Source organism: Nicotiana sylvestris, chromosome 10 (assembly GCF_000393655.2).
Source record: "Nicotiana sylvestris chromosome 10, ASM39365v2, whole genome shotgun sequence".
Classification (NCBI taxonomy): Eukaryota; Viridiplantae; Streptophyta; class Magnoliopsida; order Solanales; family Solanaceae; genus Nicotiana; species Nicotiana sylvestris.
The window spans coordinates 17,578,735-17,593,422 of record NC_091066.1 but is presented as its reverse complement, the minus strand read 5'-3'; the positions used below and the strand labels follow the sequence as shown (position 1 = coordinate 17,593,422).

The 14,688-nt window shown below is 38.1% G+C and overlaps 1 protein-coding gene across 1 annotated transcript; it reads left to right on the top strand.

Moving 5' to 3' along the window:
• Positions 1–9,796: 9,796 nt before the first annotated feature.
• Positions 9,797–12,344, top strand: LOC104244852 (H/ACA ribonucleoprotein complex subunit 2-like protein). Its single transcript, XM_009800355.2, has 4 exons — positions 9,797–9,994; positions 10,136–10,205; positions 11,425–11,530; positions 12,029–12,344. The coding sequence occupies exons 1-4, from the start codon at positions 9,865–9,867 to the stop codon at positions 12,188–12,190; spliced, it is 468 nt and encodes a 155-aa protein (XP_009798657.1). The 5' UTR covers positions 9,797–9,864; the 3' UTR covers positions 12,191–12,344.
• Positions 12,345–14,688: the final 2,344 nt, after the last annotated feature.

Genomic DNA, 14,688 nt, shown 5'->3' with positions numbered 1-14,688 from the left:
GTTACTGCAGTGTAATCGAGGCGGGATCAAATACGCAGCCTTGGTACCATGACATCAAGAAATTCTTGAAGACACAAGAATACCCCGAGCACGCAACTGGAGATCAAAAGAGGACCATTAGGCGACATGCAAGTGGTTTCTTTCTAAGCGGTGAATTGTTATATAAGAGGACCCCGGACCTCAATCTCCTAAGATGTGTCGATATCGAGGAATCGAGAAAGATCATGCACGAAGTACACGCAGGTGTGTGCGGACCTCACATGAACGGGTATGTCTTAGCGAAGAAAATCCTTCGAGCAGGTTATTACTGGATGACCATGGAAAAAGATTGCTTTAGCTTTGTCCGGAAGTGTCATCAGTGTCAGGTGCACGGTGATTTGATTCATGCACCTCCCACGGAGTTGCATCCCATGTCCGCACCTTGGCCATTTGTCGCATGGGGCATGGACGTCATTGGACCAATCGAACCGAAGGCTTCGAATGGACACAGGTTTATACTGGTTGCCATCGATTACTTCACAAAATGGGTAGAAGCTGTCACTCTCAAGTCGGTCACTAAGAAAGCTGTGGTGGATTTTGTACACTCAAATCTTATCTGTCGCTTCGGTATTCCTGCGACTATCATTACAGATAACGCAGCAAACTTGAACAGTCACTTGATGGGAGATGTATGCGAGCAATTCAAGATAACGCATAGGAATTCCACTCCTTATCGGCCGAAAGCCAATGGTGCTGTGGAAGCTGCAAATAAAAACATCAAGAAGATTTTGAAGAAAACGATCCAAAGTTCCCGACAGTGGCATGAACAGTTACCTTTTGCATTATTGGGGTACCGCACTACGGTACGCACATCGGTGGGAGCGACTCCTTATCTTTTGGTTTATGGGACCGAGGCTGTAATACCGGCAGAGGTAGAAATTCCTTCGCTTCGAATCATTGTCGAAGCAGAAATCGAAGACAGCGAGTGGGTTAAGGCTCGACTGGAGCAATTGACGTTGATTGATGAAAAGCGAATGGCCGCAGTTTGTCACGGACAGTTATACCAACGAAGGATGGCCCGTGCTTACAACAAGAAAGTCCGACCCCGGAATTTCGAAGTAGGTCAGCTGGTACTAAGGCGTATTCTGCCGCATCATGAAGAAGCAAAAGGAAAGTTTGCCCCAAATTGGAAAGGCCCATACATCGTAAGGAAGATATTGCCGAGAGGAGCATTGTATTTAGGTGATATCGAAGGAAATGACCCCGACACAGCAGTAAATGCAGATGCAGTCAAGAGATACTACGTCTAGATCATACTCCAAGTAGTCCTGACACATTTGAAAATGGCGAAGGTTTTATCCCCCACTACTCCCAAACACTACCCAATCCTCTCTGCAAAAAAAAAAAAAGAATTACAAAACAAAACAAAAAAAAAACAAAATTTGATTGAGGCCTGAACTACGTTTGACTTGATTCCGAAAGGATACGTAGGCAGCCTCTCCCTGAGGTTCAGTCACACCAACAATAAAATCCCATTCACCCTGAAATTGAAACTGGGGCACGTCGAGCAGTTGAGAAGTTAGTATCATCTACCTCTTTTTACCAAGCACAGGCTTTCAAATCAGTTGCCAAATATGGTGGGGAACCAATAAGCGTCGCAAATGGAGACCAGCACACTCTGAATTGAGAGAGATAAAATGAGAGAGTCTCGTCGGTGAAAACCTTCGGGCACCACGAGGCGACGGGAGTAGAGGAGCCAAAATGAGAGAGCTTGTTTAGTAAAAACTCGCAAAGAGTGCTATCAAGCGATAACAGGAAGAGAAATGAGAGAGGTCAGCCAGCGAAAACCCGCAAAGGGCGCTGTTGGCCGAAAAAGAATGACTCTACCCCAAGGAAGTCTTGGCAGAGTTTCCGCTGGTTTGGAATCACAGATCCGTTCTGGTTCAGGGAAACGCAAGTTCATGGAAGATCAGGCGTCCAGTCCAAAGAGCATGTCATGTCATCTAAAGCCAGCATTATCTTCCTCAGATAAGTCTTTCTCGTCCCGAAAAGGACACTCCCTTCTTGAAATTTGTTTTCTCCTTTCTTTGCCTCTCTTCAAATCCCTTTTGTGTTAACCCCAAGTTCAGGATACACCGGAAAGGGCAGGTGGCAGGTTTGTTTGCACGGAATCCCGTCTCATGAAAGAAAGCGCCTCATTTCGTTGGTACGATTGCCCAAGCCTGATGGATCATGACGTTTGATGGTGTTTAAAGAGGAAAGAGAGAAATCTTCCCCAGCAAGTCCGCCCTGTACAAATCCCCACAAAGTCTCTCCTTTTGTACAATCTCCCACAGAGTCTCCCCAATATAAAAAAAAATGGAATCTCCCCAGCACATCCCAGCGAGTCCCTTTGTAAAAATTCCCCAGCAAGCTTACCCCAACAAATCCTAGAAAGCCCGTTTTGAAATAAATCCCCAGCATTCTCCATTGAACAAAATCCACACAAAGAATCAACTTTGTAAATATTCCCCCACAGAGCTTCCTTTTTGTACAAATTCCCACAAAATACCTCCAATAAAATCCCCGTTGAGAACCTCCAATCAAAACGGGACAAAAAAAAAGAAAAAAGAGGCCTTACGAGGCAAATCATCGCAGAATCTGGAAATACAAGCCTGAACAGTCTAGAAGGGTTTCGCCATTCGAGTCAAATCAATGGCGGAACTTCACAACAGAAATAAAGACTCAAGAAAGCAACTGGGAACGATCAAGGTCACCAAACCGACCGTCATTTCCGAACTAACAAATGATTCTATGTCTGAAAGGTTGAAACAGGTCTGATCCAAGACAACCGTGCAAGAAGCAGGTGTCGCCCAAAGAAGAAGGTACACGGGTACAGGAAGTACTTCGGCAATGATGAATTCACTCGAAAGGTAAGCTTCCACGAAACTCCCTTTTATCTTCTATTAAAACAAGAAAACTCAAAAATAGATCGTGTAGTATTCTCGAGCTTTATCCCCAGCCAGTCAGCATTAGGGTTTTAAACCCTAAACTGAATTTTTTTCTTTAGTCAGCATTAGGGTTTTAAACCCTAAACTGAATTTTTCCATTTAGCCAGCATTAGGGTTTTAAACCCTAAACTGAGCTTTTCCATGCTATCAGCATTAGGGTTTTAAACCCTAAACTAAATTTTTCCTTTTAGTTCAGCATTAGGGTTTTAAACCCTAAACTGAACTTTTTCCATTCAGCCAGCATTAGGGTTTTAAACCCTAAACGGAGCTTTTCCATGCTATCAGCATTAGGGTTTTAAACCCTAAACTGAATTTTCCTTTTAATCAGCATTAGGGTTTTAAACCCTAAACTGAGCTTTTTCATGCAATCAGCATTAGGGTTTTAAACCCTAAACTGAATTTTCCTTTTAGCCAGCATTAGGGTTTTAAACCCTAAACTGAACTTTTTCCATTCAGCCAGCATTAGGGTTTTAAACCCTAAACTGAGCTTTTCCATGCTATTAGCATTAGGGTTTTAAACCCTAAACTGAATTTTCCTTTTAGTCAGCATTAGGGTTTTAAACCCTAAACTGAACTTTTTCCTTTCAACCAGCATTAGGGTTTTAAACCCTAAACTGATCTTTTTCATGCAATCAGCATTAGGGTTTTAAAACCCTAAACTGAATTTTCCTTTTAGTCAGCATTAGTGTTTTAAACCCTAAACTTAACTTTTTCCATTCAGCCAACATTAGGGTTTTAAACCCTAAACTGAGCTTTTCCATGCTATCAGCATTAGGGTTTTAAACCCTAAACTGAATTTTCCTTTTAGTCAGCATTAGGGGTTTAAACCCTAAACTGAACTTTTTCCTTTCAGCCAGCATTAGGGTTTTAAACCCTAAACTGAGCTTTTCCATGTAATCAACATTAGGGTTTTAAACCCTAAACTGAATTTTTCCTTTAGTCAGTATTAGGGTTTTAAACCCTAAACTGAATTTTTTCCTTTTAGCCAGCATTAGGGTTTTAAACCTTAAACTGAGCTTTTCCATGCAATCAGCGTTAGGGTTTTAAACCCTAAACTGAATTTTCCTTTTAGTCAGCATTAGGGTTTTAAACCCTAAGCTGAACTTTTTCCATTCAGCCAGCATTAGGGTTTTAAAACCTAAACTGAGCTTTTCCATGTAATCAGCATTAGGGTTTTAAACCCTAAACTGAATTTTTCCTTTAGTCAGCATTAGGGTTTTAAACCCTAAACTGAATTTTTTCCTTTCAACCAGCATTAGGGTTTTAAACCTTAAACTGAGCTTTTCCATGCTATCGGCATTAGGGTTTTAAACCCTAAACTGAATTTTCCTTTTAGTCAGCATTAGGGTTTTAAACCCTAAACTGAACTTTTTCCTTTCAGCCAGCATTAGGGTTTTAAACCCTAAACTGAGCTTTTCCATGCAATCAGCATTAGGGTTTTGAAACCCTAAACTGAATTTTTCCTTCAATCGGCTTTAGGGTTTTAAACCCTAAGCTGAACCTTTCCCCAGCTAGTCGGCATTAGGGTTCCAACCCTGAACTGAACATTTTTATCTTCCTTCATCAATTTTATGAACTTCCTGGCGAATAATTAACGAAATTTTCCTAGTGAAACTGGGGCAAAAAATTTCGTTCGTTTGTTTGTTTTCTCCCACAGGTCTAACCTCGAGCCACATGGATCGAAATGACCCACGAGATGAGTCCCGGTTCAGAATCAACGAAGAAAAAGAAAAGAAGAAAAAGAGAGAAGATGTCCCGAGATATCGGAGTAAATGGAAGGTGGATTGACTCAACATTTGATTAAGGTCCTGAACCCTGCCGATCGCGTCTCACTAAGTATCCCAGAGATTGAACAAGTCGCCGCAACTCGCAAGCATCAAGATTCAGATCGGAGTCTACAAGCAGAATCGGCTAAGACCCAAGATCAAGTCGTAAAAGAATCATAGATAGGAATCTTGTAACTAGCAGTTGACATGCATATAAGTAGTTAGTTCAGTTTCCAATTTTCGTTTGGTTGTAATAAGGCGGTCAGTGACGCAGCAGTGACAACAGCAACAGCAGTAGCAGCAAGCATTGCAATCCCATGGTAGTCCCAGCTACCAAAACTTCCCGAACTACATTGACCTGATTCCTGTTTAGCCCAGGATATGTAGGAAATCTTTGAAGCAAGATTCGGTCAGATCTTTCAAAAACATGCTTCATACGGAGTAGTCCATAGGCAAAAATCGCTCATACACGCTCACTTTATCTTTGCACGAAAACTCTTCGTGTTTCCGAACAAAGAGGGGCAGCTGTGAGCACGTGATTTTTGTTTCGCGCGACAATCGCTCCAAAAGAAATAAAAAATAATAACAATTGGTCCTGCTGTACAATTTTTGGATTTTTACATGGCACTTTGTTAATTATTTACGATTTTTGCCCATTTTATTTTATTAAAACAAAATACAAAAAAATGTGTGGGTCATGCATAATTCGAACCATAATCTGGTCGTTAAATAGAAAATCATAAATAGGCATCGTCGTCCGTAATTTTGTTTTGTTTGATTTTACCTGCTTTGAAATATTTTAGTGTGTGTGCAAATAATTGTATTGAGTGTGTATTTAATTTCAATTTGATTTTTGTTGCTTAGTTTTGTTTTTAAAATAAAGAAGAAAAAGAAATAACAATAAAAAAGGGGGGGTTTCTTCTTCCGGATTGGGCCAATTTATTAAAATTGGCCCAAATAAAACAGCCCAAAACCAAGCCTGCCCGGTCCACACCAGCTGAACACCCAGAGAGTCCAAACGACGTCGTATTAATACAGGTCGATCTGGGCCGTTGATCTCAAATTGATCAACGGTCAAGATCAATTCCCCACAACCCACTAAGGAACCCGACCCGTTTCCACCCGGATTGACCCAAACCCTCTAAAAGATGAAACGACACCGTTTCCTTCAAGCTAAAGAATCCTGGCCCTTCATCACATCTCATCCAACGGCCAGGATCCGCCCACTCACTAACTATATAAGTCTCTAACCTTACCCTGCCCCCCATCTGATACCCCAGCTTCCGTCTTCAACCTCATCCCCATCAAACCCTAGAGCCGCCCCTGTATCCTCCACCATGAAAACCGGCAGCATGAACGCCGGTGACCTCGCCCTTAACACCCTAGAATCCCCTTGCCATCCTAAACATGGATCTGTCAACCACACACCTCGAATCCCACCCCACCTTCTCGAATCTTCATTTGAAGATTCGAGTCGGAACCCGATTTACACCAACCGACCCCAGCTTCACACCAGACACTCCCCAGACCCCCCTCGTGACCAAACCATGTTTGGTTTGGTCCGAATCTGACCAGGGAGGCATGAATCCCAGATCTGATTTTTTGAAACCATAAGGTTCCTCAACACTGGTCCATGTCCGTCCGAGCCAAAGAGATTAAGGTCTAATGGACTTAATCGAAGTGTTTCTCATCTGAGAAACACTTCGATTAAAGTCCGTTCAGCTTTAAGAAAGGTCTGTTCGAATCCAAGTCAAGACTTTTGATTTTTCGAGTTTTAAGGTGAGTTTGCTTTCTTTTCTTTACTTGTTTTAGTCCGTGTGATTTGTTTTTAAAAGCTGTTCATGATTATTGAAATCTGTTGTTTTGAGTTTTTATCAATTGTGTCCTGTCCACTTTGCCTGAACTTTTGTTGCTTGATTGAGTATCTTCTGCTACTTGTTCTGATAGTGTGTACGTATGTATTTGTTGTGTAATAATTGAGCTTCAAATGTTGACTGATCAATTGGTTCCTCGAGTACCACTTTTCTCAGTCAGTATAATTCGAATCATGTATCGATACTGTTTAGGTGTTTGATTTTGGCTACGATTGTATATGTTAATACTAATATAGTCGAGTCGACATATGTCGTCAATTAGTTTCAACTGTCTGAACAAAAATAAATCGATTTGCTTCTGTTGAACATTGCCTGAATCAATTAAGAACCAAGTTCAGTTACTTATAGTTGTTAATATGATTTCAGAAACCTAAGGCTTGGTCTGTAATTGAAATCTGAGTTGATGGCATGTGCACTTGTGCACAGCATGTGCATTGTGCACAGCCTGTTTTCCTGCATAAAAAGGCTTTTGATTTAAAAAATGGTTTGACAGCATATGCTGTCAGATATATTCTACTGCCCATACGTTGCTTTAGTTTAAGAAGTATTAAACCTTTTAAAGGACAAGTCTGCCAGGGAATGTTGATGGGGGTTAATACTTAAATAACTAATTGGAATCTGAAAATGTGAAGGCACATGGGAGGGGTGTTTGATATATTCTAAACAGGCTGTTAAAAGGGGTAGTGTTAAGGCTTATAAAAGAGGAGGACCCTAAGATTAGAAGAGGAGATGACAGAGATACAAACCTGGGGGGAGGAGATAGAGAGATACACACACTGTGAGGATACGAAAAAAAGGGCATCTGATAATAGGGACATACAGACATAGAGGGATACCTAGGCTGAGAGGATTGAAAAAGGATAGAACTGATTTTAGGAAAACACAGATAGAGAGAGGTTAAGAGATAGAAAGTATACAATCAACAATCAGAAACTGTTTCTTCCTATTGTTGTTTGGGTTTCAGTTGTTCAACCTGTTCAATCAATTCTGATTCTTTGAAGTTCCAGTTGTGTCTACTAGTCGAGTGTTTTCATTGGTTTACTACTGGTTTGGTCTGCCTGGAGTTCTGATTCTACTCCACTGGGTGTTGCTGTCATTTGGCTACTTCTTTCTATTGGCCATAGTTGCATTTCTGCACTCGAGCCTGTTCTGCTGTGTTGCTTTGTTTGCTGCTGCCCTGTCCTGCTGCTATTGCTAGTCCTGTTTCTTGCTGCTGCTGATTTCCACATCTTCTTCTTCTTCTCCTTTGCATTTTCAGCATTTCCAGGTACACATTTCAAGTCCCGTATTGATGTAACTGAAACAGTTTGAAAGCATGAAATGAAAAAGGTTGAAGAAGTTCAAGTATTTGTTGTAATATTCATAGTACATTTACGGGCCTGTTAAAAATTGATTAGTTTATCATTCAACAGTTCGAAAGTATGTATTGATATTCGACTGAGTTTACCCCTTTGTATTTTAGCTCGGTAGTTGTTTGTTAGTATGGGGTATGTATACTCCGACCTTATACAATGCTGTTTCTGTTTCATTTAGTCTTTTTTTGGGTCCCGTTAGGCAGTACCTAGGGTCACATTCAAAGTCTCATTAGTAACAATATCTAGTAGCTAAATCCTTTAATCTAGTCCAAATAAGTTTAGTTAAGTTCAACTCAAGAAATGTTCGGATTAAGTGTTGTATTTCGTTAGCTCCGTACATGATTCCTTGTCAAATTAAAGCATTTTTCATTAAAGTATAATGTTTTCTTAACGTCGTAGATAATTAATCATAAGAATCCGGATCAGGCCAAAGCATATAATTAAATTATCATGTACCTCTTCTTCTAGTTTTAGGGACAAATGTATTAAAAATGTAGCCCATTTAGGATATCCTTTCTAAAATAGAGACGAGCCTCGCCAAATAAAAATGCAAAATTGCGGGGCCCTCGATAAATAATCATAATAAATATTTAGAATTCAGGCTAGGCCGTTTAGTGAATCTCATGGCCTTCTCAAAAAATAATAACGCGTTAGACTCTTTAGGCGCGGCTTAATTAAATCATATTCTTAAATTCGGGTGCACATTGATGTGACCCAAATCCAAATCTCAACGAAGTCAAAATGTGTTGACGATCACGGGCGCATTGATTGTGACGTGGTTCGAGATGCATTTTCACGACGTTGCAATTCTATAAAAATAAGTGATAATGATAAAAGCGGTTTTAAGTTTAATAAAAGCACGTAAGTCATAACATGTATTTAAATCAGATATTTAGCCTTTATAACAATTTAAGCGACCGTGCTAGAACCACGGGATTCGAGGGTGCCTAACACCTTCCCTCGGGTCAACAGAATTCCTTACTTAGAATTTCTGGTTCGCAGACTTCATTTGGAAAAGTCGAAAATTTCCTCGATTTGGGATTCAAGATAAACTGGTGACTTGGGACACCAAAAGCCAAACCTTTCCCAAGTGGCGACTCTGAATTAAATAAATAATCCCATTTCGAATATTGTCACTTAAATTGGAAAAACTCCGCTCGCGCATTTAACCCTTCGGGCCGGGCGCGCAAAAAGGAGGTGTGACAATTGGTTTCTAGGGATACAATAGAATATCCATTATCCTTTAATCATACGCACCTTCTATAAAATTAATGTACCAAAATATAAATATATATTCTGATAAATACTATAATTCGATATACATAACCTAATTTTCATAATTCTGATACTTTTTAACTCAACATCAAATTCAATAAATACTTTCAAAATGACAAATAACAATTGCATGCCAAATATATAATATGGGATAGATGCACAAAGTGTGTATTCTAAAAGTATGAAAAAGGGTTCTTTCCTTTACGTAGAAATGGTTACTTTCTAAGTAGAAAGTCCTCTTCGACTAACATTATCATTTTCAGCAAGTTACATTTTTATTTTATAATTCAAGTATATTATTAAAAATATTAGTATAATTTTTTAATATTATGTACTCATTAATATAGGTACAAGCGTAAAATGCGTACCTTAAAATTAATATATATATATATTGGCTATTATTTTAAGAATAGCTATACAGTATCATTTTCTCAAAATAAAAATTGGGTTTCAATCAGGCCCAAACACCATACCCATTAAGGGAAACCCGAGACGGGCCCAAAGTTATGGGCCGAGAACTCAAAACCTTAAACCCTAGTAGTCAAGTACCCAATATACTAGTAATTCTATCTTCCTCATAAACCCTACTCTCTGCTTTTCCCTTCCAGAAAGAGACAGAGTAGAAATGGGTAGCGATAGTGAAGTAGAGAAAAGCGCACAAAAGGAGAAGAAGAAGCTGTTGGCCTTAGCTCCTATTGCCAAACCCCTTGCTGGAAAAAAACTCAACAAACGCATCTTCAAACTTGTTCGCCGAGGTATCCTTTATACTTCTTAAATAGTTCGACTCATCCATTAGTAATGGAGTATTATTTAACTTTTTGTTTTAATTTCCGAACCAACAAGGTGGATATTGAGGTGTAGTTGTTTGATTGATTTACCCTTATTTGTGATTTTAGCTGCGGAGAAAAAGTGCTTGAAGAGGGGCGTTAAAGAGGTGGTAAAGAGTATTCGACGCGGTCAAAAAGGGTCAGTCATTTTTTTGGGGGGGTGGGGGGTGGGGGTATTTCATTTTAAGGTATAATCTGTATGTTGATGGTATTATTTGCTGTATGTCGTGCTTATAGTTTTATGCCCTATGTAAATGCGGTATGTTTCGTGCACCAGGCTGTCATAGTGAGATATGCTTATAAATAGTATGACTTGGTCACTATATTGAACCCCTCCATCCCGGTGCCTTGAATTGAAATTTTATCTACTCATAAAAGAATTTTGATTACATTTGTAGATCCAGTATATATTAGTAGAGAGTGGGTAATATTTTGTTACATAATATATTGGGAGAGACATGTTACAAAAAATATTGGGTTATGTAACTTCAAGTTGGTTCACCATATATTATTGGAGAAGAATGGAAATGAGTTAAGAGTTTATGCTATTTTAATCCAAGGCAGTTAATTCAGCCTCTTTGGGTGTGCTTGGTATGACAAATTCATGTTTCTTGGAAAATGTTTTGCTATGTTTGGTCACTGAGCTGAAAATATTTATCGGAAAAAATAAGTATGAAAGAATATTAATATTAGCAAATAGAAGAGTGTTTTGATTAAATTTTTTAGTCATAGAGATTAATTATAATGTCTAAGTGTTAGTTTGAACAAGTAATATGAATTTAAGATTGTTGTGGAAAGTGACTTCTGCCCATAAGTGAGGGAAGTCATTTTCTCCAGTTTGAAAATTTTCTGGTTGCCAAACCCCAGAAGATGACTTTCTTGTGAAAAATATTTTTCTGAAAAATGACTTTCGTCGTACCAAACCCACCTTTTCTTGTCCAGACTCCAGATAATTACATTAATTACCTACCAGATTCAGTGCCATTCTTCCAGAATTGATGGAATAGACTTTACTTTAGGAGTTGAGTGCAATCTAAAAGTGAGTGCGGTTGGAGTAAAGAGTTGGACTGTTGGGGTTATCGCTATGATGTGCTTTTATATTGACATCGTCTAATCATAGCATGATATAGCAGGCTAACTTTTCTGAACACTAAATTTTTGCTCTTTATAATGTAATTTAGTTACTTTGACGTGAATTTTGTTTGCACAGTTTTCACTCATGATTGATGATACTGTACTTACACTGATGCTATGAACCTTGCGCTTTGCCATTTGTATACAAATTACGAGCAACATATATTGTTGGTGATTACAGAGTTTCTATATCTCTCATCCTCCATTTGTTTCTGGTGATGCAGAGTGTGTGTCATAGCTGGAAATATATCTCCTATAGATGTCATCACCCATGTTCCCATCCTGTGTGAAGAAGCTGAGATACCATATGTCTACGTCTCCTCAAAAGAAGTAAGCTGGACTTTTCAGGCTTTTGTGTCATAATATTAATATGTTGTTATCTTGTCTGTTCATTCACTAGTTACAGTTTGCGACTTCGTTCGGCTTTGAACCTGTGACATTACACTGACCATACTATAGTGCTTGGGTAATCCTTTTCATTCTTTATTAGAGTAGTCAAGAATGTTTATCACCTCTTTCATTGTTTCATGTCATAAGCGCCTTTGGTTCCGCACATTCTTCTCTGGAAGCATTACACTTCTAGTGCATTTTTAAAGTAGTAGGATTTGTTAGAATTTATTTTCCATCTCAAACTCAATAATGCTGTGGTGCTATTAGAATTCAGAACAGTCACGTCTTGTTGTGGTTGCGTTGGTCATGAGTGTAGTTTAGTAAATATTACAAATGCTTTATGATGTGTGCTCTCCACTTTCTTTGTCTATGCCATGCACTATGTTTTTGTACAACTTCAGGTGTTTTATGTGGTCATGATCTAAAACTCTGTTTCAGGATCTAGCAAATGCCGGAGCCACCAAGAGGCCAACTTGCTGCGTTTTGGTACAAACAAAGCCTGCCAAGGGGGAACTTAGCCAGGAGGATCAAGAGAAACTGAAAGCAGATTATGATCAAGTTGTATCAGAAATCGGTGAAATGGCATCCTCGATGTTCTGATTATCAACATTATGATTTTTAAGTTTGTACCTATTTCCCCTGTACTCAGCTTTGGTAACGAATCTAGTATTTAATCTTTTGAAGCTGAGCTGCACTTGTTTCTTTTTTTCCTTTTGCGTCTTTATTCATATCCAAGTATTCTCCATTTTGTGTGTGACTTGTTGCAGGCTCGTGGTTAATTATTGCGCAATGGATGCAGTGTGACAATTTTACCCAAGTAGGATCAGGGTTGGTGATAATCGATAAATGAAATATTTTATAGTCCCTCTATCTAACGCTGGTTATTTATTTATTCTGACTCTTGTATGTGGAAGATTCAGCAAGCATATGAAATGTGTAGAATAAGGAGAGTCTAAGTTAAATTACAAAGGATTAGGGTAGATTTCTATCATATAAGTACTTGAAATAAAAAAGAAAGAGTATGGAGTAATATAGCACAGCAACTCGTTTGACGTGATTTTATATCGACTAGGGAGTCACTTAGGAAGTATAAACTGGTTATATAAAAAAAGAAGTTTTTCCCCAGTTGCTTGGGATAATTTATCATCTACAATAATGTTCATTTATAGAATTTTTACATTCCTATACACTATATGAAACTATATTACCCTCCCTACTCAAGTTTTACTATATTACATTTTATATACCCAATTACCATTTATGTACATTTTAAGGGAATTAATGGTATTAATTACTGTCCTAAAATAACTCTACCGTATATTCACACTCCTTCCACGTTTCTTTCTCCACATCCCACCCCCTCACTCACGTATCTTGCACTCACCCACGATTTTCTCTTCACAAATCTCAGAAATCCTTCATTAACGCCTATTTCATCTCTTCTTCAAAAACCAGACGAAATTGGGACTCTTATTCAAACTTCCTACCTCCATTAAAGTCTCTGATTAGCTTGATTTTCAATGAAGAAAAAGATATCTTCAAAGAACAGCCCTACAAAAGACAAAGGAGCAGATATTCCTTCATTTGATTCGGGTGTTTTCTCAGCAAATTCACCCAAAAAGGCTTCAAAATTAGCTCATGCAAAAGAAGAGAACAAGCCCAAGTTTTCCCCTCGTGAAGCTAGGGTAGAAGCTCGAACAAAGCAAAAGCACGATATTGATGCTGGTGAATCTTCGATACCTATCAAATCTGTGAAAAGGAAAGGCAAAGAGATTGATTTCGATGATGATTTCGTCGAAACAAAAGCTGCCATTAAAGTTGCAAAAAAAATGAGAGTATCTCCTAATGTAAAAGCTTCAAAAAGAAGAAAGTTCAAAAATCTACTAAAACTGTTCTCCAACAGTCATTGGTGAAGGTAAGAATTTATTAGTTTCAAAAATAAATTTTTGGTAAAAGCTAAAAAAAATTGTTCTCATTCTTATGAACCTATATAATGTTTGATTTTGTAGTTTGTAGAAATTTTGTCTACATTGTGTAGATTTATAATTCATGATTATAGATACATTTTATATAAATGTTTGCCTTGTTTTGACTCTATTTAAAGATTGTAGAAGTTTGGTAATAAAATTTTAGTTATATTGTTATCTGTTTTTGACTCTGTTATGTAATTGTAGCTATATTGTATTAAAAATATAGATAGTTTGTTTTTTAGGTTTGAGCCTTGTTTTAATAAGGAATTTTTCCTTTTCCTGTAGAATGAACTTTTTTTTGCACCTCATAATGTTGATTATGGGGTCGTTAGGTTTCAGACATTATCTGACCCCAGTATTCCTGGCCAAATTAAAGATTTATTGTTTGCAAATGGTTTAAAACTTTTCAAGAAGATATATTTTGGTTATTTTCTTTCATTGCCCAGAATATGTATGCAAAATCAAGAAATTCATCTTCTAATGAAGTATGAATTGAATGCATCTGATTCTGACTATTTTTCAGCAAAGATAAAGGGTCAGAGGTTGAATTTTGGCTTAAGAGAGTTTGCGTTGATAACTGGTTTAAAATGTTTTATGGAAGTGACAGACTTTGGTTATACACCTACATATGACAGTAAAATAATGAGAAGCTATTTTCCAAACAAAGAAAAAGTTGAGAAGTCATACTAAAAACAAATTGTAACCACCAAAAGTTGGTTGAACGATGATGATGCAGTCAAGTTGTGTATTCTATATCTCATAGAATTCTTCCTCTGTCCTTCAGACAAAAACAATGTAGGGTTGGTAGACCATTTTAGATTTTATTTGGTGGACTCGAAACAGTATGCGAACTATGCATGGGGTATTGATTCTTACAAACAGTTGCTTCAGTCTGTTAGGCACAAGCTCAATCCTTCTGTTCATTCTTATCTCATTCGAGAATTTGCACTAGCTATGCAAATATGGTTGTATGACTATTGCTCTACCGTCAACACTGATATAGCTACAAGGGTTGCTAATTCTATCCCTCGCATACTTAGCTGGCCAGCTAGTAAGGACAAGATATGGTTATATGCAATTGAAGATAGAATGATCAAACCAGCATGGATCAAGGTAAATGGTTTTTAC